Source organism: Solea senegalensis, linkage group LG3, assembly GCF_019176455.1.
Source record: "Solea senegalensis isolate Sse05_10M linkage group LG3, IFAPA_SoseM_1, whole genome shotgun sequence".
Lineage (NCBI taxonomy): Eukaryota > Metazoa > Chordata > Actinopteri > Pleuronectiformes > Soleidae > Solea > Solea senegalensis.
This window is the reverse complement of record NC_058023.1, coordinates 10536831-10564768: the sequence shown is the minus strand read 5'-3', so window position 1 is coordinate 10564768 and position 27938 is coordinate 10536831. Positions and strand designations below refer to the sequence as shown.

The 27938-nt window shown below is 40.0% G+C and overlaps 1 protein-coding gene across 5 annotated transcripts in view; it reads left to right on the top strand.

Annotated features, from left to right (window-relative positions):
• The first annotated feature begins 3915 nt into the window (after window positions 1-3915).
• Window positions 3916-27938, top strand: part of chd3 (chromodomain helicase DNA binding protein 3) — a 51190-nt gene continuing 27167 nt past the window's right edge. For 2 of the 5 annotated variants that reach the window (XM_044021810.1, XM_044021808.1), the window contains exons 1-27: window positions 3916-4534; window positions 9113-9240; window positions 9719-9907; window positions 10005-10132; window positions 11402-11640; window positions 12869-13002; window positions 13109-13238; window positions 13447-13622; window positions 15547-15816; window positions 16312-16515; window positions 16652-16872; window positions 17095-17226; window positions 17333-17429; window positions 17786-17977; window positions 18072-18272; window positions 18986-19123; window positions 19701-19822; window positions 20016-20189; window positions 20644-20785; window positions 21767-21898; window positions 22096-22213; window positions 22565-22689; window positions 22805-23036; window positions 23381-23565; window positions 26173-26350; window positions 27312-27377; window positions 27726-27811. In XM_044021810.1, the coding sequence (XP_043877745.1) occupies window positions 4345-4534; window positions 9113-9240; window positions 9719-9907; window positions 10005-10132; window positions 11402-11640; window positions 12869-13002; window positions 13109-13238; window positions 13447-13622; window positions 15547-15816; window positions 16312-16515; window positions 16652-16872; window positions 17095-17226; window positions 17333-17429; window positions 17786-17977; window positions 18072-18272; window positions 18986-19123; window positions 19701-19822; window positions 20016-20189; window positions 20644-20785; window positions 21767-21898; window positions 22096-22213; window positions 22565-22689; window positions 22805-23036; window positions 23381-23565; window positions 26173-26350; window positions 27312-27377; window positions 27726-27811 (4329 nt within the window). In that variant the 5' untranslated portion in view covers window positions 3916-4344. Of the gene's footprint in view, window positions 4535-9112; window positions 9241-9718; window positions 9908-10004; window positions 10133-11401; window positions 11641-12868; window positions 13003-13108; window positions 13239-13446; window positions 13623-15546; window positions 15817-16311; window positions 16516-16651; window positions 16873-17094; window positions 17227-17332; window positions 17430-17785; window positions 17978-18071; window positions 18273-18985; window positions 19124-19700; window positions 19823-20015; window positions 20190-20643; window positions 20786-21766; window positions 21899-22095; window positions 22214-22564; window positions 22690-22804; window positions 23037-23380; window positions 23566-26172; window positions 26351-27290; window positions 27378-27725; window positions 27812-27938 lie in introns of all 5 variants that reach the window. The other 3 variants (XM_044021805.1, XM_044021809.1, XM_044021807.1) reach the window with 3 other exon arrangements.

Below are 27938 nucleotides of genomic sequence, written 5' to 3'. Positions count from 1 at the left end.
GTGGGAGGGTAAGATGGAATAATTTAGATCATCATATGACATGACACAAGAAGCTATGTTGTGTCAAAACAGTCAAAACCAAGGGATAAACACAGATGGTGATAAATAGATATATCGTTTTTGTGTGTGTGTGATATGTATTTTAACTTGATCACGATCAGAATGCAGAGTGAATATGAAGTAAACCAAACATTGGTACCTAGAAAAGAAAGATATTATTAATTTACATGCACGTTTAACATGTTTAAGTGATTAAATACATAATAAAAAAACAATTTCGCTGAAAGTCTGGTTCCACCATGTGACCCATGGCACTGTTAGTATGATTAGTTAATGAATATTTTTGAGGGCGATGGGACAATAAATTATCCAGTAATGCACAATGGAAAAAGCAAAGATCAAAGGAAAATGTATTTAATGTGTGTGCGCTGATGTTCACGAATTAGTATTTAATCGCCACTAAATGTGTGGTGAGATGACCCAAAATTTATATTTTCAGAACTAAAAGAATGCCTGTAATTACTTTATGCGACTGACTGAATACGACCGCCTCTGCATGAGGAGGATTTTGTGTGGCAAAGATGCATGAGTATAAAATTAAGTACATTAGTCTAAGAAAGTAGAAAGTTAAACCTTTGGTGATTTTTGTTGTTGTTGATGCTATTATTCTGCCTCTGTTTGGTCTTTTGTGAACAGAAATAATGTCACATTATGTGTTTGCCATGTCCTTCATCTGAAAACAGGCTCTGTTAAGTGAAACTGTCCTGACCGAGGGAGCGTTTGTATACAGCAGTCGTGCAGGGTGATGGGATAAGTTCAAGAAGCATTTATTACCATCAATCTGCTGAACAAGCATGTGTTTTGAGCAGTAGAATTGAGGCTTCTTTATGTTTTTGCTTGTGTTTTCAGTCATACTCCAACCTGTTGGCAGTCATCTCACTGTACTATAGCAGTGTTGCTGTACCTGCATTTGTCTTGTCATAAAATTAGTCACTTCCTGTGTGTGGCTCAAGGCGACACAAGACCTAAACAATGCTATACAGAGAAACATAGAGTGTTGTTTATAGACCTAAACAGTATTGCATGAACTCATATGACATTGGTTTGAATCTAATGGACATTTGTTTGTTTTCAAGTTATACACTACAGCTTTAAAAAAAGAAAAAAAACTCTTTTACTTCCTCTGCATTGATTTTATTTAATCCTCATCTGCTCTCTAGGTTTCCTTAGTTAAAAGCAGCTTGGCTATGAATGGAGCACAGACGCTGGTGTCTCTCCTCTGTGTGTGTCCCACTGCTTAAAATCTGGGTTAGCTATAAGTGCGTTACCCAAGGGAGGCACTTTTCCCCTCTCATCTTCGACATGCATCCCCTGCCAAATGGACAAGGGTGGGTGGGAGGACAGGGAGCTGTGTCGTCACAGCAACAGCACAGTAGAGCAGTGTGTCAGGGTCAGCGATATGTCTAGTTCACCCGCAGCACGGACTCATAGTCAGACACGTGCACTGTGCACAGCTATAAAATACCATACACACACATACACACACAAACACACACATTCTGTGGGTGAGGATATATCAACTACACACTCAGACATCCAATGTGCTTGTGTTGCCAGCCACCTAATCTGGCAGTGACAGATACCCCAGTGGCCAGAGGCTTCCCTTTCACTGCACAGATCTTACACACACACACACACACACACACACACGTTTCCTGCCTCCTGTGTGTCTTGTGTCACACACTCTCTCTCTGTGTCTGTCTTGGCAGATGTGTCCCCTGGCTCAGACACTAACAAATTCCTTTCTTCTCATTTGTGGGTGCATGGAAGCTGAGCAGCAGCGGCAGCAGCTCGGGCACCTGTTGCAGCAGAGACAGCAGTGAGTGCACAGCACATCATGAGGCGTAATTGAAAGTCTTGTTTACACGAGAGCCAGTGATTGGAATGAATGAACACCACAGCTGAGTTACACACATTGTGTGAGACAAGAATGTTGGAGAGCTTTACACAAGGATGTGGTGGTATGTTGTGGCAGGCTGCTGTTGTCACTTCTCTATTCTGTTCTATACAGAAATAGTGCACAACTTTTAAATGCAAGCTGTTTGTGCATTTCTCAGTATAGCTCTCTTTAGATCTCATATTGCCTGGTGACATTCCCACACTGCATACAGGAAGTGATTTGTTTTACGCCACGATAGACGGAGAACTACAGTAACGTTTCGCTAGTAAAACAAGAGATAGAGTTAGGTTCTTTATTAATCCCAAAGGAAATTCAAGGTATCCAGCAGCTTATCAAGGAGTACACACTCATATAGCACCCACATATATCGAAGACTATCACCCATATATCTGTCACTTTCTAGGGACAGATGGCTGCAACCAGGTTGGAGTATGACTAAAAACACAAGGATGCACCCATAAGTGAATTATCCTGCTCAAAGAAACACTGTCATACAGCAGATGAACAGTTTTATTTCTGTTTTAACGCTTTTTCCAGTCCAGCCCTGCTCTGCTGCTGTATCACACAAACACTCCCTCAGTCAGGCCTGTTTTCAAGTTTTGGTTGAAAGATAATGTTACATAGTTTCTGTTAATGATGACTAAAGACAGACAGAATAATAACATCAGCAACAAAAGTTAAACTCAAATGTAATTTGTTTTCAATGGCATTTTAATTTCACTAATATCTTACAAATTAAGGCACATAACTGATCAAAGTAAGTACAATATAGCAATGATGTCAGTGTTGTTAAGTCAAGTGTTTTTTTTGGACAGTTTTCTTATTTTTGTTATGAATTAATGCAATTTATGTGTGGGCATATGAACACAAGATAAAATGATCATGATATTCGCTGCTTTCATTTTTTGCAGCAAATTCAATAAGTTCAATTAAAGGTATTTTGGATTGTATCAATTTGTTTTTACATGATATCTGATCCACTGATATGGTATTGGCTAATTCTAAATCATCATGATAGTTGCTGGTTTATGTTGTTGTTGCTCAGCTGCCAGTTGAGTTGACCTTATTTTATCCTGTTGAGTTGTGTACAGTGAATTCAGTTAGTTGAATGTCATAAAAAAATCCTCCCACATATTTTAAACATACAGTAAATGGTGTTATTTCTGTAACAAATATACCATGAACTCATCGGGATGCGGCTCAGTTCCGCTGCCACGCTTCCTCCAGCCTGACCCTCTCATCTTTCAGTGTGCGGTTTTGAATGTGAACACAGCAAATCAAAATTCCCTTTTGTCAAAACAAAAGTGCCCTGAGCAGCAGGCACCAGGGGTTGGCTGGGGTTGAAGGGATTCCCATGGCCTTACTGCCATCCAGTTGACTCAGCCTCCTGCTTATGATGAGTGTCTGTTTTTTTACTGAAGGCTCAGAGGAAGAACACAAAATATAAAAGGGGATTGTAGCAGCAATCGACTGCTCTCTCTGAGCTGTTTAATATGGTGCTTCATAAAGGGGGGCTGCAGTTTTGCATATCATGAATTCATTCATCATTTTCATCCTCACCACAAGTAGTTAATTTTTAAGCAATACAATCTGATGTAAGTCTGGGCATGGCTGCGGCAGATTTCTCCCAACCCCCCTCTCTCAATCCCTCCCCAGCACACACACACACACACACACAAATACACACTCGTATACACACACAGCTCCAAAGTGTGTTTTTATAGCATGGTGGGGGCTGTTTGTGAAGAATTTAAGGTGGCCATGTTTGATAGATGTGCTCTGCAATGCAGAAAGCCAGAGTTTTGTTGTGTGTGATCTTGCAAGTGACAGTGACACCAGGCAAGTGTCGGAGTCGTGACTGATCTGGATCCGGGGCGGAGGGAATGTGTGTGTGTCTGTGTGTGAGTGTGAGAGTGAGAGAGAGAGTGAGAGTGAGTATGTGTGTGTGTGTGTTTGTGTATGTGTATGTGTGAATAGATAGGGAGGGGGGACAGCAGACAGTAAAGAAACAAGTAACAATGTAACTTACATGTAGTTACACACACACACATTTCTCTTGCAACAATGTGTACGTTTTTAAGGAGGGAGGGGGCGCGCGTAGAGAGAAAGCGAGACGGGGAGAGATAGAGAAAGGAGGAGGGGGGTGCGTTCTGAAATAATATAGTCAGCCATTTTTTATGTAAGGGGATTTTTTTTTCTTATTGGGGGGGTTGTTAAAAAATAAATATAAGAGGGCGGCCATCTTTGTTGCTCTGCCTAGTGTAAAATATTCCAAAACGCCCCCACTTTTCCCCCCGCGTGCCGATTTGAATATTAAATAAATATCATATAGAATTCGCTTCTCTTTTTTTGAATACGAGGACGGATCCAATGACAGGAGTATAATGTCCTCTCCTCTCCGCTCCTGTGAGGAAGACGAGGGCATGGTGGTTAATTCCGAGGGAGGAGATTTTGATGAAGAAGAAGAAGACGACGACGACGGAGACCTAGGCGAGAACGCAAGCGACATAAACTCGCCGGCGGCGCCTCGGGAAACTGCAACAGTAGCCGCAGCCGCCGCCGCTGCCGCGCCAGGTACAGTACAGAAAACTGGCGGACAAGTCGGGAGCGCGCACACGAAATAAAAACACTCTACTTTTTTGCGTAAACACCGTGGAGAGAGAAGGAGCGAAACATGTTAAAGGTAGAAACCCCGCAGTCTGTGTACCAGGTCGGTGCTGCTCCAGCTCCAGTACACGGTACAGCAGTACGGAGACCAGCAAGGAGTGAGTGCGCGCAAATCAAATGAAAACACACTTTTGTTCGAAGCCACTTTTTAAACACGTAAATCCCAAATTGCCTTTAGTTTATGCTCGTATGTGAAGCTGGAGATGGGACTGTTGCTGCTGCAAGAGTGCTGTGCAAGTGACAAGAGAAAATAGAAACTCCCATAAACTCGCTATTTACTCTAGATAAACAAACTGTATGTATGTGTAGGTCAAGGTGGGTCTCTTGTAGCTAATAGGTTGTAGGCTGTGGTGAAAAGCAACAAGAATATGCAAATAAAATAGTAGCACACTTTAGTTTCAAGTTACTTTTTTGAACCACAGCAACGTTAGTCATTCCCTGCACTCAGAAGCCTCACATCTTACAAATGTACCTGTAAATAATTAAAAAAATGATATTCAGTGTTACAGAAATGGCACTAAAAATTTTTGAAGTATCATGGTACAACAACATTTGCTCTTCTCATTGAAGTTGCATATTTATATTATGATATTTTGTTATTTTAAAAAAAGTGGATCCCCATAAAAAAATATACTGCTGAGGGGGATACTTTTGTGGAAAGAAGGGACAAGAGCACAAAGGAAATAATTCAATATAAACCAGTTCCATTTTATAGAGAATGAATGTGCATAAATATGGGACAAGTAAAGTAGAGTAAAGCTGGTTTACTTTTAAAACTACATTTACTTGCTATTGACAGTATTTAGTGCACATTTGTAGCTGCAGATAGGACAAGGCTGTGGGAAAATAAACAGTTTGATTGCTAAACTTGCCTACAGCTGTTTATTTTCTCATTATCCTCCATGAAAAAGTTGCCCCCTTAATAATCCTCCTCATGACAGCTGCATGACATGCCACCCAACCAAGTGTCACTGTGCTGCCGCTGCTGCTGCTGCTTCAATTGTTGCAGGGGCAGAAAGTCCGCCCTGAAGGATAAAAAAGTTAAAGGCTGGCAAAAGCATGGACTCCTGGTGGCCCGAGGCTGTGTGTGTAGTGGGATTTCCAGGAGATGATGCTATGATCTGATGTGCACATACAAAAGCCTGGTGATATTTTGAATCACATTACCCCCACTCCACTGCTTTTTTGTGGCTGTGACAGGACAAAACAGGACACTGCTGCTCTTTTTGCAGGGCATCATGAAGGTGTGATTGTTGAGCTGGTTGCATTTCTGCTCACTATAAAGGCACATTTCCACTACAGGAACTAGGGACTTTCCCGGCAACTTAAGTGTGTTTCCACTGCAGGACGAGGAGCTAAAAGGAAATACAGGGTAGTTTTTTTTTGGCCCCAAAAAGGGCCCTGCTTGGGGGTAGTACTTTGAGTAGGTTCAGGTACCATGGTGGAAACAATAATCTGTAGGAACTATTTAATTCCTCGAAAATGGTTCCTGGTGTCCTATTTAAAGTAAGCAGAACTATGCAGTGGTATGTGTTATTCAGTGTGGACGAATTAGTGACATCTGATGGTGCAACTGCATACTGTACAAAATGCAGGACCATTTTTTCCCAAAAGCTACATTGGCACTCCCCAAGAAAGGATGTCGCTCTTCTTCATTTGTATAGCAAGTCGCCACAAAGTCACATTGTGGCTAGTTTGACAGTTCAGACTGCTGGAGAAACAGGGTGGTGCATAAAGTTAGGCCCTTGGTCAAGTACAGTACATACTAAAGGATTTTTGTTTAGGGTCTGTAACCACAAAAACCACTTCAATAAACTTTTGTATCGTATTAGCTTTTTATTCATCCATGACCAGTGTTTTGGGAGCCCTGAAATGCTATTTGTGAAAAATCTCAAAAATGCATTTCCATATATACAACCAATATGCAACTTTTGGAAAACTATGATGTCATAGTGCTACCTCTGTACACAGCATACAAGCCTTATGCGAACGCTCCATGACTTCTTCTCCATTTTTGGTGTACACGCAGGCCTGGCAAATATACTACAGCCTGAAAAGTTGTTTTGTGGGGTTTTGTGTGTTTGAAGACTTGATTTTGTTGAAACAATGCCATGTTTATGGAAAACGTTTTAAGAATAACAAAGAAAAAGATTGTATTGTAAAAGTTGGTGTTGATAAGGGTTAAGGCTACGGACACAATGTTGTGGTTGCTCAAGTTTACGATTGTCAGATTTTGTCCAGAGAATGAATGTAAACAGTCAGGTATCAAACCCCCTGTTTAACAAACAAGTAGATATATAATATTTTCAGCAGCAGCAGACGAATGACAGAGAAGTCGCTTCTTCTTTCGCTCTAAACTTCAGTGAGGAACATTATTTTCTCACTCGACTGTGGCAAAAAAGGGTAGAATAGGGATCAGGACATCCATAATACGGACATACTTATGGGGAGTATATTTCTGTTATAAACCCTCCTAGATGTTACTCACTGCATCTTTTCAGGTTCAGTCAACATAAATATAATAATAATAATAATAATAAAAACATTTGATTCTGATTTTTATATATACAAAATGATGATAACGTTAAGTACGTTTGGCTTCTGGAAGTTTCTGCCAGTTAACATGGGATTGCTGCAGTAGCAACAAAAACGGTGAATATCTTTACGCAAATGTCGTGGAAACACTTACAAAGTAACGGTACAGATATAGGGAGGAAATGCACTGATGATAGGAGAAGTGTTATTTGCTATGACATGAATCATACATCGCTTTGTGTTTGGACTTCATTAACTCAGCTCCGGACCCGCCACCATGTCATTCCCGTGCCAGACGCTAGATTAGTGTCATGCTTCCCGTCAGTAGGAGCCGTAACCTCCATGTGACCTTTAGCAGCGGTCACGGAGATGGTCACGGACTCGCTGTGGGAGCAGCAGAGCGCGGGGGTAAAGGATAACTCGTTGCAGTTGACCGTCTTGCCGGAGGGCCCCTCCGCATCACCGAGCCCTGCGTGCCTGCTGCTGCCGCGCTCGGGTGCGTCTTCGTCCGGCACACGCTTCTCAGAAAGCGAGGTCGGTGAACGGGAGGAAAGAGAGAGTGGTGCTGCTGTGCTGTTGTTGTTTTTGGTGGTGGTGGTGGTGGGAGCGCGCACTAATGAAAGCAGGCAGGCAATAACCCCCCCCAAAAGAAAAAAATGTTGCCCCTCAACATCAAACAGGCAGCACATATTGTGGTGAGGCTTTAATGGTGCAACATCTCCCTCTATTTAATCCATGCCAGGTCAAGCTGTAGGTTAAACTGCTTACCCAGGTACCATGGGGAATAACTGGCCTGATTATTTTCACATCATCTGTACTCTGGAAGTGAGGACACAGACAAAATATATTTGGGAAAAATATATCACCTTGGCCATAATATCCCAATATATCTTATTGTCATCCCTTTATTGGAACATGTGTCCTGTCACCTTGTTTTTGCCAATACACAGCCCTATTATATATTATGTTGCTGTATACAATATCAATTTAAAAATTCAAATAAAAAATAAATCCATTATTTTTCTGTATTAAACTGTAAAAATCAAAGTGTCAAAAACATTACTGTAGAGGATTTTCCCGTTACATGTTAAATGATGATGACATAGTGTGAAATTAATTTACATTTAAAGCCTCTGGTATTCTGTAATTATTCACCATGTACTTTTAAATGCCTTTAGTATAATAAACTGTGTTTAGACGCTCTGTGTAAATGTATTGGAGCTGATTCTGTTTTATGAAAGGTTATATCTCTTTGAATTTTTTATATGACGCTTTCCTTTATAAATCTTGAATGTACCCTTCAGATGCCCCAAATATCACATGTAGAAATTAAGTCAAGAAGTTAAATTTTTTGGCATTTGGCGGTACTTTCAAGATTCAAATAACACCAGACTCTTTTGTTTAAAGCCTAATACACATTACTTTTATATGTAAAAATCAGCAGCGGGAGGCATGTCGACGATCTGTTTGCGACTCCTAACCTATTTCCAGAGTGGTGGTGCAGTCACACACATCTCGCCTAATTATTTTGTTGTCCTCAATAGTTTTCTATAGATATATAAAGCTGAAACAGAGGGGACAGAAAATACTGTTGTGAGGTGGCTATGCCCCTTTATGACCCCACATGGCGCCAGACTTCCTATCTTGTTTGCAGTTTACTACACTTGCATCATCATCAACCAATTATCTCTAATCTATAGCAACACCAACTGTCAAATCCACTGGCCCCTCTTTTAATTACTGTGTCGAGTTTAGCATGTGGCATCATTCAGATTAGGTCAAAGGTTGCCGTAGCCTCAGTGGCTATCATACGGCTTTTGTTGTGTGCAATTATGTTCAGCGGGGATTATCAAGCTCACTGGGAAGTGGTTTGAAAAGATTATTGTTCATCTGATTGTGATAGCTGTCTTTCTTTCACGCTTTCTTTAACTCATGGTGCTCTTTTCCTAGAAGAGGCGGCAGAGAAATCAGACAGAGAGGTCCCGTGCAGGAAGAAAGGAAGGCCAAAGAAAAAAAAGGACACAAAGAAGAAGGAGAAAGAGGGGAAACCTGCCAAAGTGAAAAAACGCAAGAAGATCGTACGTTTGTTAAAGCTTGTTTGGTGATTTTGTTGTTGTTGATGTTATTATTCTGCCTCTTTTTGGTCTTTGTGAAGAGAAGTTAACAGCATTTGTGTGCGGCGTCCTCCATCTGAAAACAGGCTCTGTCAAGCAATACTATCAGACCTGACTGAGGAAGACTTTGTGTGTATACAGCAGCGCAGAGGTGGGCAGAGCCAAGAAGAATTATCCCATCAAACTGCTGAACGACCATGTTTTTTGAGCAGTAAAATTCACTTTATGGAGGCTTCTTTGTGTTTTGTCTCTGTCTGTCTCAACCTAAAACAAATCACATCCTGTATGCAGAGAGTCGACTTAATCAGGATTTGACAATGGTTTGAATGTAACATACATTTGTTTAAGTTTAAATGCAACATACTGCATTCATAAGTCATTCCCTGGATTTTCTTCTATAGTATTTTTATTGCTTTTTTTTCCTTTTTCATCCCCTCCTCAGGACAGTGACGTAGAGAGAGACTCTGACAGAGAAAAAGACTACGGTGGGAACTCAGACAGTGTAGCCAGTGACTATGGATCTGGTGAGAAAAAGAAAAAGAAAAAACATAAAGAAAGGAAAGAAAAGAAAACCAAGAAGAAGAAAAAAGATGACGGGGACCGTGACAGTAGTCAAGAGGAAACAACAAAGGTAAAGCCTGATTGTTCAGACACATGTACGTATGTCATTTTCGGCAAATCCATCTTCATTAGTCATGATTGTGCACATATTGTTCGGTTCTTTTCAGCAACCAGTAGAACAGAAAAACTCAGCACAGCTGGCAAAGGAGTGGGGTTTGGAGGATGTTGATCATACCTTCACAGAGGAAGACTACAGGGAGCTCACAAACTACAAAGCCTTCAGCCAGTTCATGCGGTATTACAATTTTTTTTGTCTATTTTACATTATGATGATACACATATACTATATACAGTGAAATCAAATATGAGTATTTTTCAATTCAATGTCTACATGCCACGATGTTTTTCCCTTGTTTAACATAAAACAACACATTTGTAATTACGTTCTAGCATTTTTGATATTGTATAATACAAGAAATGTTGTTTAGCGCTAAAAATGTCCACTGAAATAGGTGACATAGTGCATGGTTACAGTAGTGCATAGTACAGGTGTTTTTCTGATTTTGGTAAGATATCTAATTGTGATTTGAGTTGAGGTTTTGTTTTTTAAGTGAGGCTTCAAAACAATATTTACTATATTAGAAGATATGAAACAAGATGGAATATTATCAGGATATTCCATCAAAATATTAAATATTATACCATAATACATTGATGAAAGCAAACATTTATATACTTCACTTTAATTGGCAGAGAACATTGACCAATGAAAATACAACCCCTGAATTGCAACACTGCATTTTTCTTGTTGATCTTTTACAACCAAATCTATTTTCGCTGTTCAGCACAATGTGTCTTTCCACCATCCGTTAAATTCAAAATATTAATTCTTTAAGATGAAAGAGCATAAATTCTTTACTTTTACTTGCTTCTTCTGTGTCCCATCTTCATCTATTATTTCTGGGTGAAAACCTGGGATGACAACTGTGAAGCATGAATAGAGCATCTGAGCATCTAGGCCAATTTGGGTCTAATTTGCATGCAACAGTAATTTGACTTCCACCTGCATTATCTGGGTGTGTTAACTTTGAGAAATTCAATTTAATACAATTTCACACAGACTAATATGTTTACATGTCTTAAATATCTGCTTTTATTTGGATTAAGTCAGTAATTGGATGTTTTCTACTGTCATGGGAAACGTGTGTAAGTGACAGCTTTTTGCTTTGACCTCTGTGGCTGATCCAACTTGCATTAGCTCTGATCAGAAAAATGTCTGTCATGTACTGTATGTGTATGTTCGTAAGTTATGTATCCATCAGATTTCCAATTTCTTCACACAGAGCTGTAGACGTAAACCTCTCAAATGGTCCCTGAAGTTCTTCCTTTAACACTCAAAAGTGAAAGCTTTTACAGATACAACAGACATGACACAGAAACCATTTTGATGACTTTAATCATACTTCATTTAATAGCAGGAACATCATTACATCATTACATCATTAATGGCTGACAAAGAAGTTTAGCCAGATATCTATGCTTTATCCAACGCTCTTACTCCCAGGCCAATGATAGCCAAGAAAAACCCTAAGATCCCCATGTCAAAGATGATGACCATCTTGGGGGCCAAATGGAGAGAGTTCAGCTCCAACAACCCCTTCAAAGGCAACGCTGCTGCTGTTGCGGCGGCTGCTGCAGCTGCTGCCATCGCCGTCGCCGAGCAGGTCTCAGCAGCGACCGCTTCGCCCGAGCCGCCACCACAGCCACCACCGATCAGAAAAGCCAAGACAAAAGAAGGCAAAGGTTAGTGGTCAACTTAAACCACATTAGGAGGAGGTTTATAGGCATGTGTCTACCACTATCCAATCTCAGGCCAGATTAGAGACCGTCTCCTCAGCTGAAGTCCTCTGAACTGCTGCAGTTTCACAAATGTTTTACACTAATCAGTGTCCAGTACCCTGCAACTCTATAAATGAAATCTTATTTCATGTTTAATCAGTGTCCAGTACCCTGCAACTCTATAAATGAAATCTTATTTATATGTTACAGCAGCGTGAGTAGAGCTTTGATTCACACAGCTTCTCCTAACACTCTCTCCCAATCTCGCTCTGTCTTTCTCTCTTTATTTCTCTCTCTTGTAGATTCACACACAGAGAAGCACACACAAACATGCTTACATCAGACAGATCTGTGCACTCAGACTCATTAAAATCATTTTAAAATCATCATTTTATACTTTCCAATCGTGAATTTGCATGTAGTTGAATGAAGAGCAGGTGATTCCTGATACAAACAAACACAGCAATTACACACTGTAGAAGACATATAAAACAATATCTAGTTAAATAAAAGAATAAAACAAAAAACATTCCAATGAAACCCCAATAACATTCACATTGAAGAAGATTATAAAGTATTAAAGGTAATGGGAGAAGCATAGTAAAAGGCATCATGTCCAAGTTCTGTTCTGACTCAGGGACTGACATTTGCAGGGTATCATTTAAGCGCAGGCCGTGAGGATTTTAGTTTGTATGTACACAGATACATAGGAATCTAATTTGATTTGTGCACAAATGTCATCCAGTTAATATCAGGTCCGAATGGCGCCTTAGCTTTTGTGCCTGATTTGACTGGATTTGCAATACATGGAGTCACTGATACTGAGTGAAGCAGCACAGTAAAAAGTAGATTATTTTGTTGTTATGATTTATGTTGTAAATAATGACATGTAACGTAATGTAATGTAAATCAGTGTAACATGGAGCAAGTATTTTCCAGTTAAGGTTGACCCAAGATCACATGACATTGTATAGATGTACAAGCACATGACACAGTAGAAGTCATCATGAACACATGCTGACATCTTTACAACAGTTGATGTTGTAGTTTACATGCTAATACCAGACAATAACCTGAGTGTACTTTGAATCCAAACATTTAATTTTCACTCACACTTTACTAATGCAGCATGCGCAATACTTTGTTCCTTGTTTCATGTCAAACACTACATATGATACTCTTCTCTATCCAGGTCCTGGCTATAAGAAGCGCAGTAAAAGTCCTCGAGTCTCAGACAAGAAAAAGGCTCTTACGAAGGCTAAAAAGATGGCACCTATTCGTATCAAACTGTCGCCCATAAGTGCCAAGAGGAAGAAGAGCTGCTCGGTGATTATTAAATTTATAATGTCATAATTGCATTAGACAGAGCTAAATGAAAACATTTTTTAAACCTTTTTCCTTTGTTTTTGACTCACTCCCTGTTGTGTGTCAGAGTGAGGATGTGGATGAGGATGAGTCTGAGCAGGAGGACTCCAGCGTTCACAGCTCCTCGGTTCGCTCCGACAGCTCTGGCCGCGTCAAGAAGAACAAGCGTGGTCGGCCTGCAAAGAAGAAGAAGAAAGGTAAGGAAAATGGCTTTTTATATGTACAGCATATATGTAATTATAAATGATAACACTGTCTAACATGTCCATGTCCGTCAACACAACTTTAGATTGAAATAAATGCTGTGACATTACATATGCTTATTGAAGCAATGGTACAGTGAATACATGTCGTAATCTGAGCTAAAAGTTATTTTTATCTCCCATCTTTATGTGTCATCTCCAGTCCCAGGTGAAGAGGAAGGTGAAGGCTATGAGACCGACCATCAAGACTACTGTGAGGTGTGTCAGCAGGGCGGGGAGATCATCCTATGTGACACTTGTCCCAGAGCTTACCACCTTGTCTGCCTTGAGCCTGAACTGGAAAAAGCCCCCGAGGGTAAATGGAGCTGCCCGCACTGCGTGAGTACAAAAGCATGGAAAACACATCTGATCCTGTATGGAAGAAATGCTTTATCCACACAGAATCAGAACTTGTTAAAAATAAAACTATTCCAAGTTATTATGCACAACAGAGTTTCAAAGCATTTTATAGGTTGTAAAGAACTGAAAATGGTCATTTGTTGAATTTGCAGCATTAGGAGGTCATATTTACTGAAATAAAAAGCGATTTCAATCAAAAAAATATTAACAGGTCAAGTTACATTTTAACATTGGACCCCTTATTTGATAGCAGCTTCACAATTCTTGCGTCCATTGCACTTGTGAGTTTTTGGAGAGCTTCTGCTTGAATTTCTTTGCAGAATGTCAGAATAGCCTCTCAGAGCTGCTGTTTGCATGTGAACTGCCTCCCACCCTCATAGATCTTTTACAGAAGCAGAAACAGGGTGACTAAGGAAAGAGTGAATGCTTAGTCAAATACTTCAGGGCTTGAAATTTAAAAGCTTTTAAAATTCATAATCTCATGAGACCGATTTAGTTTCATATTCTGCTATGGCTATGTATCTATCTGCAAGAGACTTTAATTACTAAGAAAAGTGGTTTGTTTTTACTTGTTTGTAGATGAATAGAGCCTTTGTAGTTGCATCACAGAACAGAGAGAGAGAGAGCTACCTCTATTCACACACACGCACGCACGCACGCACACACACACTCGACACACTCTTGCCCAGACAAAGACAGATACTTGAGGTGGTTCTATGGGTGTAAATCTATTCAATTACTGTAACATGCACTGTCATACTGAAGCTGTGAGGGAAAACAAGTTTAGTCATTCAGCTCAGTTTAAACAAAGTGTATAACGACTTCAGACTAATCTTTGAGGCACCCATGGGCAGAATGTTACGTGATTATTGCATCTCTCAGTTTATTTTTGTGTTTGTTTGGAGCACAATCTACCACAGGCGTGCCAAGTTTGCCATTTTCAAAGTCGGCATATAAAGGATCAAATGAGGCTGAATGTGCATGTATTGCAATTGTTGTAGCTTTGCTGTTAGCATTTGTTTTTTTGGGTAGTTAGAGAACTTGGAGAAATCCTTGTGACATTTATCATTTTTTATTAGTTGATGTCTGTCTACTGTGCTGCCTGCTGTGTTTGCAACAAACTTGCTTTATCTCCCACCACATCAAAACAAGAACTGCAACATGCATGTAGTGGTTTTCAGCTCAAGATAATTTCCTCTTTTATTTGCTTTTGACATTTCACTTATCACAATAAAAAAGCTTAGTTGCAATCCGTACAAGTGTCTCAGAGAAAGATTAGTGCTTGCGAAACATAATAACATGCTAAATAAGTGACTAGCATTTTTGTTTTTTTCTACACAAAGGAGAAGTCAGTCAGCTGCTGCATTTAACCGTAGCTCTTCCATCTATCGTCTCTTCTAGCTTTCCATCTACTGTATGTGCAGGCATATTCAACAAGCCATGTTAGTGTCAGTTTTAAAATGTATGTATGAGTTCGATAAGTTCTAATGTGTACAAATTACTGACATCTAAGGGTTAGACTGAAGATTGCAACAAATGGAGGACCCTCACACCTCCCTCTCCCACTTGTGTCAGGGAACTATGTTGGCCTTTATATATCAGAAATGTTGTTGTTCTTCTTCTTTGTGCAGTCATTTTATTCTTCAGAACACGAAAAAGCACACTCTGGCTGGTTTGTCCCCTCAGGCTGCTGTAGAAACATTGCAGTATGAGAAGGTGGCCTCTGTAAAACAAAGCTCTAGCCTAAAATACATACAGCAAGCTTATTCTAAAGTTCTAAAAACCAAATGGTAAAGCGATCTCACTCTTATACAAACATACTCATTGGTAGTATATTCAATTTCTGCCAATAAACCCACCTAAATGTTAAAATAAAATTTTATCATTGTTCATCCTTTGACAGGAAAAAGAGGGAATCCAATGGGAAGCAAAGGATGAGGAGTTTGAGGACTTCGAGGAGGACAGCGAGGACAGAGTGATATCAGATGTTGCACTCGGGGTCCCCACCGGTGCGGAGGATGAAGATGACGACCACATGGAGTTCTGTCGTGTGTGTAAAGATGGAGGGGAACTGTTGTGCTGCGACACCTGCACCTCGTCCTACCACATCCACTGTCTAAACCCACCGCTGCCGGAGATTCCCAACGGAGAATGGTTGTGTCCACGATGCATGGTTAGTTACTCTATTTTCAATGCTGTACCTATTGGCTGATTTATCCATTTACAAGCCTACACATGTAGGAATGTACAATTTATAAGTTACTCGTGCATAAAGCTCCTTATATTTTACAGCAGAGGACTAAAAATGACAAGAAAACTGATGTAAATGTGTCGTATGTATTTTGTGCACACACAATAGTATGATATTATTATAATTGCCATGTAACGTTAAAAAGCAGTAAATTATCATCACTGCCATGTTATTATTTCCAAACATTGTTTTGCTGTTTTCTTAATTGTCAGCATTTCTAAACATTGTTTTCCTTTTTAAAAATGCTTCTCTATTTTGCACACACACACTACTACTGTAATTCCCCAGTTTCATGAAATAAAGGATCTTTATCTTATTTATTCTTCTTATTGTTAATATTATTCTATGAAAATGATCCCACATCAGCAACAAATCTGTGCTTTCTTCTTCATATAATCTTATCAAATCTCGCCTTAGTGTCCACCAATCAAAGGTCGTGTCCAGAAGATCCTCCACTGGCGGTGGGGAGAACCTCCTCCTCCCATTCCTGTTCCTCCTGCTCCTGATGCACCACCTGATGCTCCACCACCACCTCCAATGAAGGGCAGAGCCGAGAGGGAGTTCTTTGTCAAACTGGTGGGACAGTCTTATTGGCACTGTACATGGATCACTGAGCTCCAGGTTAGAAAAGACCAGACAGATATAAAACATAAAAAAATAATAAAATACATGTATTCTAGAAACTCCCCACCGTGAAAACCGTGAAAATCATACTGACACCGCCTAAATCACTTGCTAAAACTTGCCTCTCCTCCAGATGGAAATCTTCCATTCAGTGATGTACAGAAACTACCAGAGGAAGACGGACATGGACGAACCTCCCTGTCTTGATTATGGTTCAGGAGAGGACGAGAATGGAGTGGGAAAGAGTGAAAAGAGGAGAGCAAAGGATCCCCAGTACGCCATCCTCGAAGACCAGTACTACAGATATGGCATCAAACCAGAGTGGATGATGATCCACCGCATCATCAACCATAGGTAGGAGAATTTGCTTTCAGTTTTTGAACTTTTGTGTCCCAGAGTGTGCATGTTACCTTTAAAAGTCACGTTTTTGCTTCTTTTAATAAAAAGCTTCTTATTGCAGAGTTGAAAAGTTCTTAAATTATGCATATCAGCATAAGCTGATGGTAATACATTTTTTACGAGCTGTATGTGACACAAAGATGACACATGAGCTCTGACTTTGTGTGTTTTTGCCAGTGTGGACAAGAAGGGGATTTACCATTACCTGGTCAAGTGGAGAGACCTGACCTACGACCAGTGTACCTGGGAGAGAGACGACCTTCAAATCCCTGATTTTGCAATTTATAAGGCCAACTACTGGAGGCACAGGTAGGACTGACTCGCTTTCTGCCAATGTTCATGTTTACATATTTGTTTATTTATTTATTGTAATCTCTTGCTTTGCATCTGAATTGAGTTCCCACTGGTTCAACAGGGATTTAATAATGAAGGAAGATCCAGACAAACCGAGGAAGATGAGGAGCAAAAACCAAGAGGGTGAAGAGGAGTCTCCTGCTTCACCAGTCACCGATGTGAGTCAGCTACTTTCAGTTTCATGATGATTTATGACAGCTTCCTGCTTTTACACAAATTCTCACCAAATCTTACATTTTCAGAAGGAAAAAAAGAAAATTGTCCAAACATTTTGGCCAAAACATTTGTCATTGTTAATTGACTATTGGCTGCTGATATTGGCTGAAGACCAACACTGGCCATAGTAAAACCCATATTGGTCAACCTCTATTTACACTGAAGTTTTAATGGAAATTAATGAAAGTGACTAATGCAATCTGCTGCTGTTATTCCTCATTCTGGTGAAAGTATGATTAACAATACATTTAATTCTGTCTCAGTTATGTTTTTTAAAGCTTCCCCTCTGTTCTTTCAGCCTACGATAAAATACGAAGAGCAGCCAGACTTTGTCACATCGACAGGTGGGACGCTGCATCTGTACCAGCTCGAGGGTCTGAACTGGTTGAGGTTTTCCTGGGCTCAGGGCACAGACACTATCCTAGCAGATGAGATGGGCCTGGGCAAAACTATCCAGACCATTGTCTTCCTCTATTCACTTTTCAAAGAGGTACCAGAGCTTTGTACATTTATTGTTGTCTTGTTCCGCCTCTTCCCTGTTGATATTTTAGCACAGGGAGTATTTTTCACTCTCTCCTTCTCAGGGTCACACTAAAGGCCCGTTCCTGGTCAGCGCTCCACTCTCCACCATCATCAACTGGGAGAGGGAGTTTGAGATGTGGGCGCCTGATTTCTACGTAGTGACGTACACCGGAGACAAGGACAGTCGAGCTATCATCAGAGAGAATGAGTTCTCCTTCGACGACACAGCTGTTAAAGGAGGAAAGAAGGCCTTCAAACTGAGGGTGAGAAAGAAAGTGAACATGACACAGATATGAAAGGTATCATTTATTTTTGTATGGTTTCATGAGGTGTTGACACATCAACACTGACTTGTTGCACATTTCATGCCACTGGTTCCAGTCCTGCCCAAGAGCCAGGCACTCACTCTTACTAATAACATGGCTATCAGCAGAGAAAACACATTTTATCTACTGAACAACTCTCACTCATCAAAGTTCATAGAGAAAATCAACAATTTTTGCTTGAAGGATAACCGGAGGTGCTGGTCTACTGCTGCCTCGATTGGTAATGTAATGTTACCTAGGTAAATCTGAACAAAGACTTTCAAACATCGAAGTCACAAGATAACACATTTGAACCTACTAATGGAGGCAGAGGTGGTTACTAATATAGGTTTTTAGCTGGAAAAGTTTGTCTCATGCCCAAAAGATTCTGATGAATGACTAAAATGTCTTTCACGTCTGCCATGTTATTAGTGAGAGTGATTGTTCGACTTCTAGGCTGGAACACATCAGTGGCGGTGGGTGCAGCAAAGTCAGTGTTGACAGTGTGTTAATATCTCACACAACCACACTTGGTTTCCAACTCATTTTAGGTCATTTTTTTCCAAAATTCTGCCACAAAACCTTACAAGAAGAAAAATAGTTTATACACAAACATAACCTTGCGGTTTGAACACTGTAAAATGACATCTCCTCATCCTCTGTTCCTGCAGAGGGAAGCTCCTATTAAATTCCATGTTCTGCTGACGTCCTATGAGTTGGTGACCATCGACCAGACGGCACTCAAGTCCATCGACTGGGCGTGTTTGGTGGTGGACGAGGCTCACCGCCTTAAGAACAACCAGTCCAAGGTACCTTAGCCTGTTTGTGCAATGTAATTCAGAGACCAAGCAAACCAGAACTGACCATTGTATGTACTGACATTTTCAATTTCTCAGTACTTAATAAATAAATAACGTACACATTTAACAACAAAACTGAACAAATAAGTTAAACATTAAGTTAAATAGAGTTACAGAAATATATATGTATAAAAAAACTGTACTGTACATGCATACATACGTACAAGGTGTCAGGATATGAACTGTGTTGGCTGGTTGTGTACTGTGTCATATAGCGCCCACCAGAGGGGAGTAGTTGGAACAACATGTGTGCAGGGTGTGATGGGTCTGAAGTGATGTTTCATAACTCTGGAAATGTCCTAAATGTGGGGCAGGTTCTCACCAGTGATCCTCTCCACAAACCTGATTGTCTGTCGCATTCTGTTCGATATAAACTAGGCAGCGAGGGAAGTGCGCAAACAAAAACTAAAAATAAAAGTAATTACTAATGTTAGAATGTTTAAAGTACTTTCCCACAAGTGATCAAAATGCTGATATTGGTCGAAGTATAACAAAGAGTTGAACCTTTTCTCAAATTTCTTTGCAGTTTTTCAGGCGACTGAATGACTATAAGATCGACCACAAGCTGCTGCTGACAGGAACTCCACTACAGAACAACCTGGAGGAGCTGTTTCACCTGCTCAACTTCCTCACACCCAACCGCTTCAAGTAAGACTTCTCCAGCACACGTGAAAAAATATTCTGTACAGCTAAAAGTATTCTGTATAGCTGCACATGCTGCTGCTCATGAAATTAAGCTTACAAATCTGTTGAATTTGAAACTGATGTGTGCTAAAAATCCAGATTGGTAGTCAATGACTTTGTTTAGACTTCACCTCACCCTGTTCACCTCCCTGTACAGTAACCTTGATGGCTTCTTGGAGGAGTTTGCCGACATTTCAAAGGAGGACCAGATTAAGAAGCTCCACGATCTGCTGGGGCCTCACATGCTGCGCAGGCTGAAGGCCGACGTTTTCAAGAACATGCCCTCCAAGACCGAGCTGATTGTCCGAGTGGAGCTGAGCCCCATGCAGAAGTACGACACTGGGCGACACATATGACACATTGACTGGGGAAATATACTGTAGATATAGGCTGGTGTTTGAAATAACCATATGGCCTGCCTCTTCTGCAGCCACTTAGGCACTTGGAGATGGTTAAAATAAGTTTAAATTAAAATTACAGTCAACCACGTTTAATTAGCTGTGATTATTTGAATTGTGAAAAGCCCAGTGGCTGCAGTGTGAGCTGCAACAAAAATACATTAAAAAGACAAGTTAATGTAGTGTTTCAGTGAGTCCTTCATACTTTATACCCATGCAGTACAATCAACATATTTATATTGAGAATTGTAAATGTAACTTACTGTAATTCCAATAAACATATTAAATCATTACAATGGTAAGAAATTGGAGGATTTAAGGGTGCAGAGGAGGCTATGACATTGATGCAATCAATACGTCATTCTCTCTTTGTGTTTTTGACTACAGGAAATACTACAAGTTGATATTGACCAAGAATTTTGAGGCTCTGAACTCAAAAGGTGGAGGAAACCAGGTGTCGCTGCTCAACATCATGATGGACCTAAAAAAGTGCTGCAACCATCCCTACCTCTTTCCTGTTGCCTCCATGGTACACCCACACACACACAGGTTCACGTAGCTATCCTTTTAAGGATTCACATTGATTTCCATTCATTTGGACAGCCTACCCAAAGCCTCATGCCTTACCTTTAACAACAACCAGTTAATGTTGAACCCTAACCTTGATCTAACCATAATTCAAATCATAGCCCTGAACGTAACCATTTCCTCAGAAATAAGGTTTGATTGTGTTTAAACTGCACAACAGTGACACCTTGTGTTGGTGTAAGGTTGTGCTTTCTCACTGCATATTTGTTTTTACCTTTACTGCTTTATACATTCACAAAAAAAAAGAAATGATGCACTTAATTATGAAAAGTGGAAGCTCATGCATCAACACCATGAGCACAATTCCTTTGTTCTCAAATATCATTCTAAATCACAGTTATACAAATCTGGACACAAACTGTTCCTCTTGAAACACTAAAACACCCTAAATCCCAGTCAACCAGTTAATTGCACTCGTGTTGCACCTGTGCAAACATTTCAATCTTGTATCAGAGTATAACATTCTGACTTATACCCATTATGTAAAATTGTGTTGTATATACATTTTATACTGTAAATGCAATTTCTAGGTAAAAAAAACATATATGTCACCAAAAGGAATAAAAGTAACACTCCGCACACTCTTGAAGGTGGTGTTTTGAATTTGATCTCATCAGTGTTGTTTTGATCCAATGTAAGATGTAAGCATGGAACATCTGTGTGTATTGTTTTGGTGGAAGGAATCAGTTTTTAGAAGAAAGAACACAGTCTTGAGTGCTGTGTTTCATTTGGCCAGAGATTAATGGAGTTTTGACAAACTCTTTTCATTATGTGTTTAGAGTTTTTGGGAACCTGAAGTCTCAGTTTCTGGAAATCTGTAAAAAAAACAACAGTAAAAAGAAATGTGGTATATGATATTTTGAGATTTCGCAGTATCTTTTTTTCCACACTAAATGTTTATGTGATCATCTTTGTTGATTAGGAAGCCCAAAAAACACCCAGTGGCGCATACGAGGGCTCGGCCCTCACAAAGTCTTCTGGGAAACTGACATTGTTGCAGAAGATGCTGAGGAAACTGAAAGAGCAGGGGCACAGAGTCCTTGTCTTCTCACAGGTACACACACACACCATGCATCAGCAGAGGAACACACCAGATGGACACTTATCTTCACAGATGTTACTCAGCTGCAGACTGCAGTTCCAGCTGTGCATGTGTGTGCATGGGTTATCAAGTATAGAAGAAAACTCACACTCACATCACCAGCTCTCTCTTTCTCTCTTTCTCTCCCTCCCTGCTTTGTTTCTTTGCAGATGACTAAGATGCTGGACTTATTAGAAGATTTCCTTGACTATGAAGGTTATAAGTATGAGAGAATTGATGGAGGCATCACAGGAGCGCTGAGACAAGAGGCCATTGACCGCTTCAATGGTGAGATACTGGATAATATTTAAAGGTGCAGTATGTAGTACATGTTGTGACAGTCGAATTAATGTTTAAGATGCAGTGTTGGAAAAGTTAAAGAAGTAGTGGGTCAGGCTGTCTGCAGATTAAAAAAATATTTCAAAAAAACAGTTTAGAAGAGAAAAACATTCAAAGTCAGCTAAGAACAAGGGCCTGAAGTTGATGGTTATAAGACAAGAGTCCACAGTCTCACATAATATGAGGCTACGCTACAAACAATTTGCAGTGTTACATTCAATATTATATGTATGTATACATATATGTATGTAACACACTAATGTGTGTTTCACTAACACACTCTCTGGCTCCTTTTTCCAGCTCCTGGTGCCTGTCAGTTTTGTTTCTTGCTCTCCACCAGAGCAGGAGGTTTGGGCATCAACTTGGCCACAGCAGACACCGTTGTCATCTTCGACTCTGACTGGAACCCTCACAACGACATTCAGGTGCCACAGTCTGCCTTCATGAGCTATTTCAGTCGCTCTGCAACTTCCCTGCCTTGTTTCAAAACTTAAATCGTTCCCTCGTATTCACTCTTTTGCTCTGTCTTTCTCTACACAGGCGTTCAGTCGAGCTCACCGAATCGGACAGGCCAACAAGGTGATGATCTACCGCTTTGTGACCAGAGCCAGTGTGGAGGAGCGGATCACTCAAGTGGCCAAGAGGAAAATGATGCTGACCCACCTGGTGGTCCGGCCCGGCCTGGGATCCAAGGCTGGCTCTATGTCCAAACAGGAACTGGACGACATCCTGAAGTTTGGAACAGAAGAGCTCTTCAAGGATGAGGGAGAAGGTGACGTCAGTTATTTTTTAAATGTGAAAATTAGAAAGTCGAGAAGCGATACTGAATATTGTTGTCAAATGAAATCAGGCTTTTTGTTTAAAATGTAATAATACTGGGATTTGGGTCAAAGTTTGAATGGCGTTGATTCTAATGGGGGAGATTTGGCAGGCTTCCTCTCCTGAATAAATGTATTTTGTCACAACACACTCATTTCACTGTCATTTTCTCTGGATACATTTGGCCAGAGGAGAACCCCCAGTGTCGTTCTGACGAGAACATTTTGATATGTGACATTGGTTTTGGAAGAAAAAGACTAATCAATTCCACTTTTTACCCCCTCACTCATGCGGCAGGTATGAAAAACAATACGGGGGATAAGGTTGAGGACGAGGGCAGCGTGATTCACTACGACAGCACCGCCATCGAGAGGCTGCTGGACCGAAGCCAGGACGCCACAGATGACTCAGATGTCCAGAACATGAACGAGTACCTCAGCTCCTTTAAAGTGGCCCAGTACATGGTCCGAGAGGAGGATAAGGTGAGAGGGAAATCCAGTCCAGTACACAAACAAGCTTTCTTACCTAAATTTGGATTGATTGCTTTTTTTTTATTATTATTATTATTACTCTGTCATGCATAAAACATATGCCCAGAGCCCCAAATGGGCTTAAAAACACTATTAGAAGAGACCAGACACAAAACAATACTTTAACTCATTAATCTTCCTGATGTTTTTCTCCAGGCTTTAGATGAACACAGGTCGCAAACATATAGACACAAAAAACATTTACAGATTTTTGAAAAGACATTTCATTCAGTAAAGGAGGTGTTAATGACAGCATAATGAGGACAACAGAGAAGAATGAGTGTCTCACTTTCACTGAACACTTGAACACTGAAATCTGACAACTTCCAGGGTGAGGGGAAGGACTTGTGAGATTTTAATCCAAAGGATTACATATTAAGCATCCAGAGTTGTATCAATTCACATTCACGCCTAATAAAAAGGATTACAAGGCTTGTATAACAATAAAAGTACAAGCAATGCGGGATGGGCATATAACAAGAAAATTGTGAATGAATGAAGGAAGGAGTGGGAGGAAGGTTGCAGGAAGGGAGTCAAAGTGTTGTGGACTGGCCATCAGGTCAGGGTGGACAGGAAGTGGGAGGTTATTGCTGAGTGCAATTGTTATTCACACATTATATATACACACACACACACGCACAAGACAATAAAGTAGACAGAGGGTCTCCCAGATTGGTTACGGGTTCACTTGCATGTTCATAAATCATGTATGTTCCAGTCCAGGCATGATGGCTTTGTGTTTATTATTCTAGCATGCAGATTTGAGTCAGTACAAACCTTTCCGTTTTGTTTTTTTTACTATAATTTGGAATACGTATATATCTCCCTGCAATCTCAAGTAAAGTAATGTCCTAAAACACATACACAAACATGAGTAAATAAATAAAAGGTTTCAGAGCACACTTGTGTTCTGAGATAGTCTTCTGCATACCTTGGTTGTAACAATTACCTTTCTATCATCTTGAACCAGTTTGGTAATCCTAATTCTGAATTCTGGCATCAACAAGGCATTTCCTCCCAGAGGACTGCTGCTTACTGGATGCTTTCTTTTTTTTCTCTCTGTAAACCCTAGAGATGGTCGTGCTTGAAAATCCCCTTTTTCTGAAATACTCAGATGTTCCAATTTACTTAAATCACCTTTCTTCCCCATTATGATGCTCAGTTTTAACTTTGTCAGCTCGACTTGATCGTGTCCACATGACAGAGTGCACGTGAGTTGGTGCCACGTGATTGACTGATTAGATATTTGTGTTAACAAGCAGTAGAACAGGTGAACATTTCTCATTTATTTTTTATTTATTTTTTGTTTGCCCTTATATTGGAGAAATAAATGTTTTACCTGAATATTGAGTGCCTTAATTATGCTATTTTTCTCCATGGTTGTCTTCATTATTCAACATCAAGCAGGACACATGGCATTTGGCTTTTACCGGAAAAATGTTTTTGTAACCATTTAATTGCAAAAAAAAAAAAGTTTTCTCTAGTTTTTGCTGCTTTCACTCGTGTCACATTTACCTTAATGTTTTCGAAACTGAATGATGTATTGGTTAATCAAGAAAATAATTAGCAGATTATCCAAGAATGAAAATAATCGTTAGATGCCTGATGTGTATAGTTGATAGGGGAGTGAGGATTGGAGCTGAGTAACAAATGTTTTGATGATCAGTAAAAGCCCACGAGTTAAGAATATCTTTGTTGACGTTGCCAAAACGTTTCACGCTTCAGTGTAAATGATGTTCGTTTCCATTCCAGAGAAAATGTTCATGTGCACCATTAACTCTAACACCAAATGAAAGGTTGTTTAATCCTGTGCTTTTAAGCTCTGGAGAATGTTTAAGTCAACTTCACGAAATCTTTCTTGTGCGTTTCAAGGCCAAGTGCACCAGTGCACAATCCACAGTCTTTGCAAATACCTATGAGCAAATGTTAACGACATTTTCCCTGGGAAGTTCTAGCGTTATGGGGCGTTCACATATTACAGTGTTTAAAAACATGTGAAAAATGTGTGGAAGAATCCAGAGGTGTTTTTAGGTAAGACAAATGAGTGGAGCATCATCTCCTTCACCAACTGTTGTGCGAGCTTTATCTGAAAAATGGAAGTTCAAAACTGATTTCACGCAAAACATTGTCTTGTGTATCAAAAAATACACCGGAAGCACTCACTGCATTCCAAACAGTTGAGTGTGACACAGACATGCCCAGAAAAAAAACACTCTCACTGTGAAATGTTTTGAGGATCAGTAAAAGCCCACGGGTTAAGAATATCTGTGTCAATGTTGACGGTGCCAGAACGTTTTCATAGTTCAGTGTAAATGATGTTTCTTTCCATTCCAGACAACATGCTCATGTGCATCATTAACTCTAACACCAAATGAAAGGTTATGTAATCTTGTGTTCTAAGCTCTGTAGTATGTCTTAGTCAACTGCATGAAATCTTTCATCTGCGTTCCAAGTGCATTTTCCCCAAAATCTGTGAGCAAATGTTCACCACACTTTCTTTTCAGCACAGAATATGAATGTGTCTTATCTCACCTGCGCGTTCTTAATCTGATGCTCCAGATCGAGGAGATCGAACGGGAGATCATCAAACAGGAGGAGAACGTGGATCCAGATTATTGGGAGAAATTGTTGCGGCACCACTATGAGCAGCAACAAGAAGATCTCGCGAGCAAACTGGGTAAAGGCAAGAGGAACCGCAAGCCTGTCAACTACAATGACGCAGCACAGGAAGACCAAGGTAGGGGTCGTATTTGGACCGGATTTCCTTTTCCAATTAAACTACCATCATAATCTTGTAACTATTAGAATGGCCACTTTTCTCATTCTGACTGTTTTATTGAATGTATTATTAGCATTTTATTTTACTAATAGACGTAAAATAAATAATCAATTATTATTTATGTTAAAATAGGACAACATAAGACACTAAATTAAAATACAAAGAATGGTGATTTTTTTTTAATTATTCAGCAAAAAATATAAAAATAAATATATCCTGTTAGTCTTTTTTCTCTTCACAAAATACAGTATACAGGGCTCATCATAGTCTATATACATTATACCAAAAATATAATAATAAATATACTAATATAGTTGAAGTCCCTTTAAAGTGATGAAAAATATAATTCACCCCATAGCAAAATGTGTTAGTGACCTGTGAGACTGTGGGCAACATTTTCACTATTTTGGTGCTAGTTTAACGACATTTTGCACATAAACAGAGCTAGTTTAGCAGCAGTCCTCCACCCTCTCTCTCCCTTTTCCTATTTGTCAGCAGCACCTGCAGCCTCTGTATGTTTTTACATCCAAGTAAGGCACATTATTACAACTTCAAGGGGTGGAGTCAGGAGCAAAAATAGCTGCATCATGACAGATGCGAGTAGCTCTTGTTTTTGTTCGTCATATAAGTTTGATATTGTCCTCTCAATTAAACCTCAGTATTAGGATCATGTTGACAGCAGAAAATTATTTCATAAATCTCTTTTTCATTATCCTCAGAGTTTTTTCTGTAGTCGTACAAAGTAGAATCCTGTATCTCCTAAGATTTGTTCTATTATTTGTTTGATCCTTGCAAAAGTTGTAGAATTTAAGATGATTTGTCTTCTCTTTGAGTAACTGTATGTACAGTGGACGTGAATGGGCCTGGCCTATTGACAGACCACCGTGTGCTGTTTCAGAGTGGCATGCTGACATTTCAGATAACCAGTCCGAGTATTCGGTGGGTTCTGAGGAGGAGGATGACGACTTTGACGATCGGCCAGAAGGTAAAAAAGAGATTCGGGGGAGGGAGACATCAAGCAGAGCTGCTCGTGAACGATAAAATATGTCTGTTGTAAGACTCACAGTATCAGGTCTGTGTTAAATTATGCTTTGAAATTGATTTAGTTGTTACAGTTGCCTGCCAGAGTCAAACAAATCTGGCTGCCAAAAATGCAGACCACCATCCACCTTCTACTTCAGACAGTTAGAAGAAAACACTCCATGTGTTTCAGGAGTTTTGATTTACCGTTGTTGCATATCTTTTTAACTTTACATTTAGATAAAGTCCTGCAACGTGTGCTAAACCTACAACATAAAAAGACTTTGATCAAACTTTTACTCTCATCTTGCAGGTCGAAGGCAGTCAAGACGCCAGTTGAGGAATGACAAGGACAAACCTCTGCCTCCACTTCTGGCCAGAGTTGGCGGCAACCTTGAGGTCTGTACATCACTCCGAAACCAGTCCTGCTTTCATTTGAGTCATTTTTTGCGACATTACTGGAATCAATCGGTTCTCATTTAAACTGATTTAGTGTGATTTAAAGTGCACTTTTAGATATTTTTCA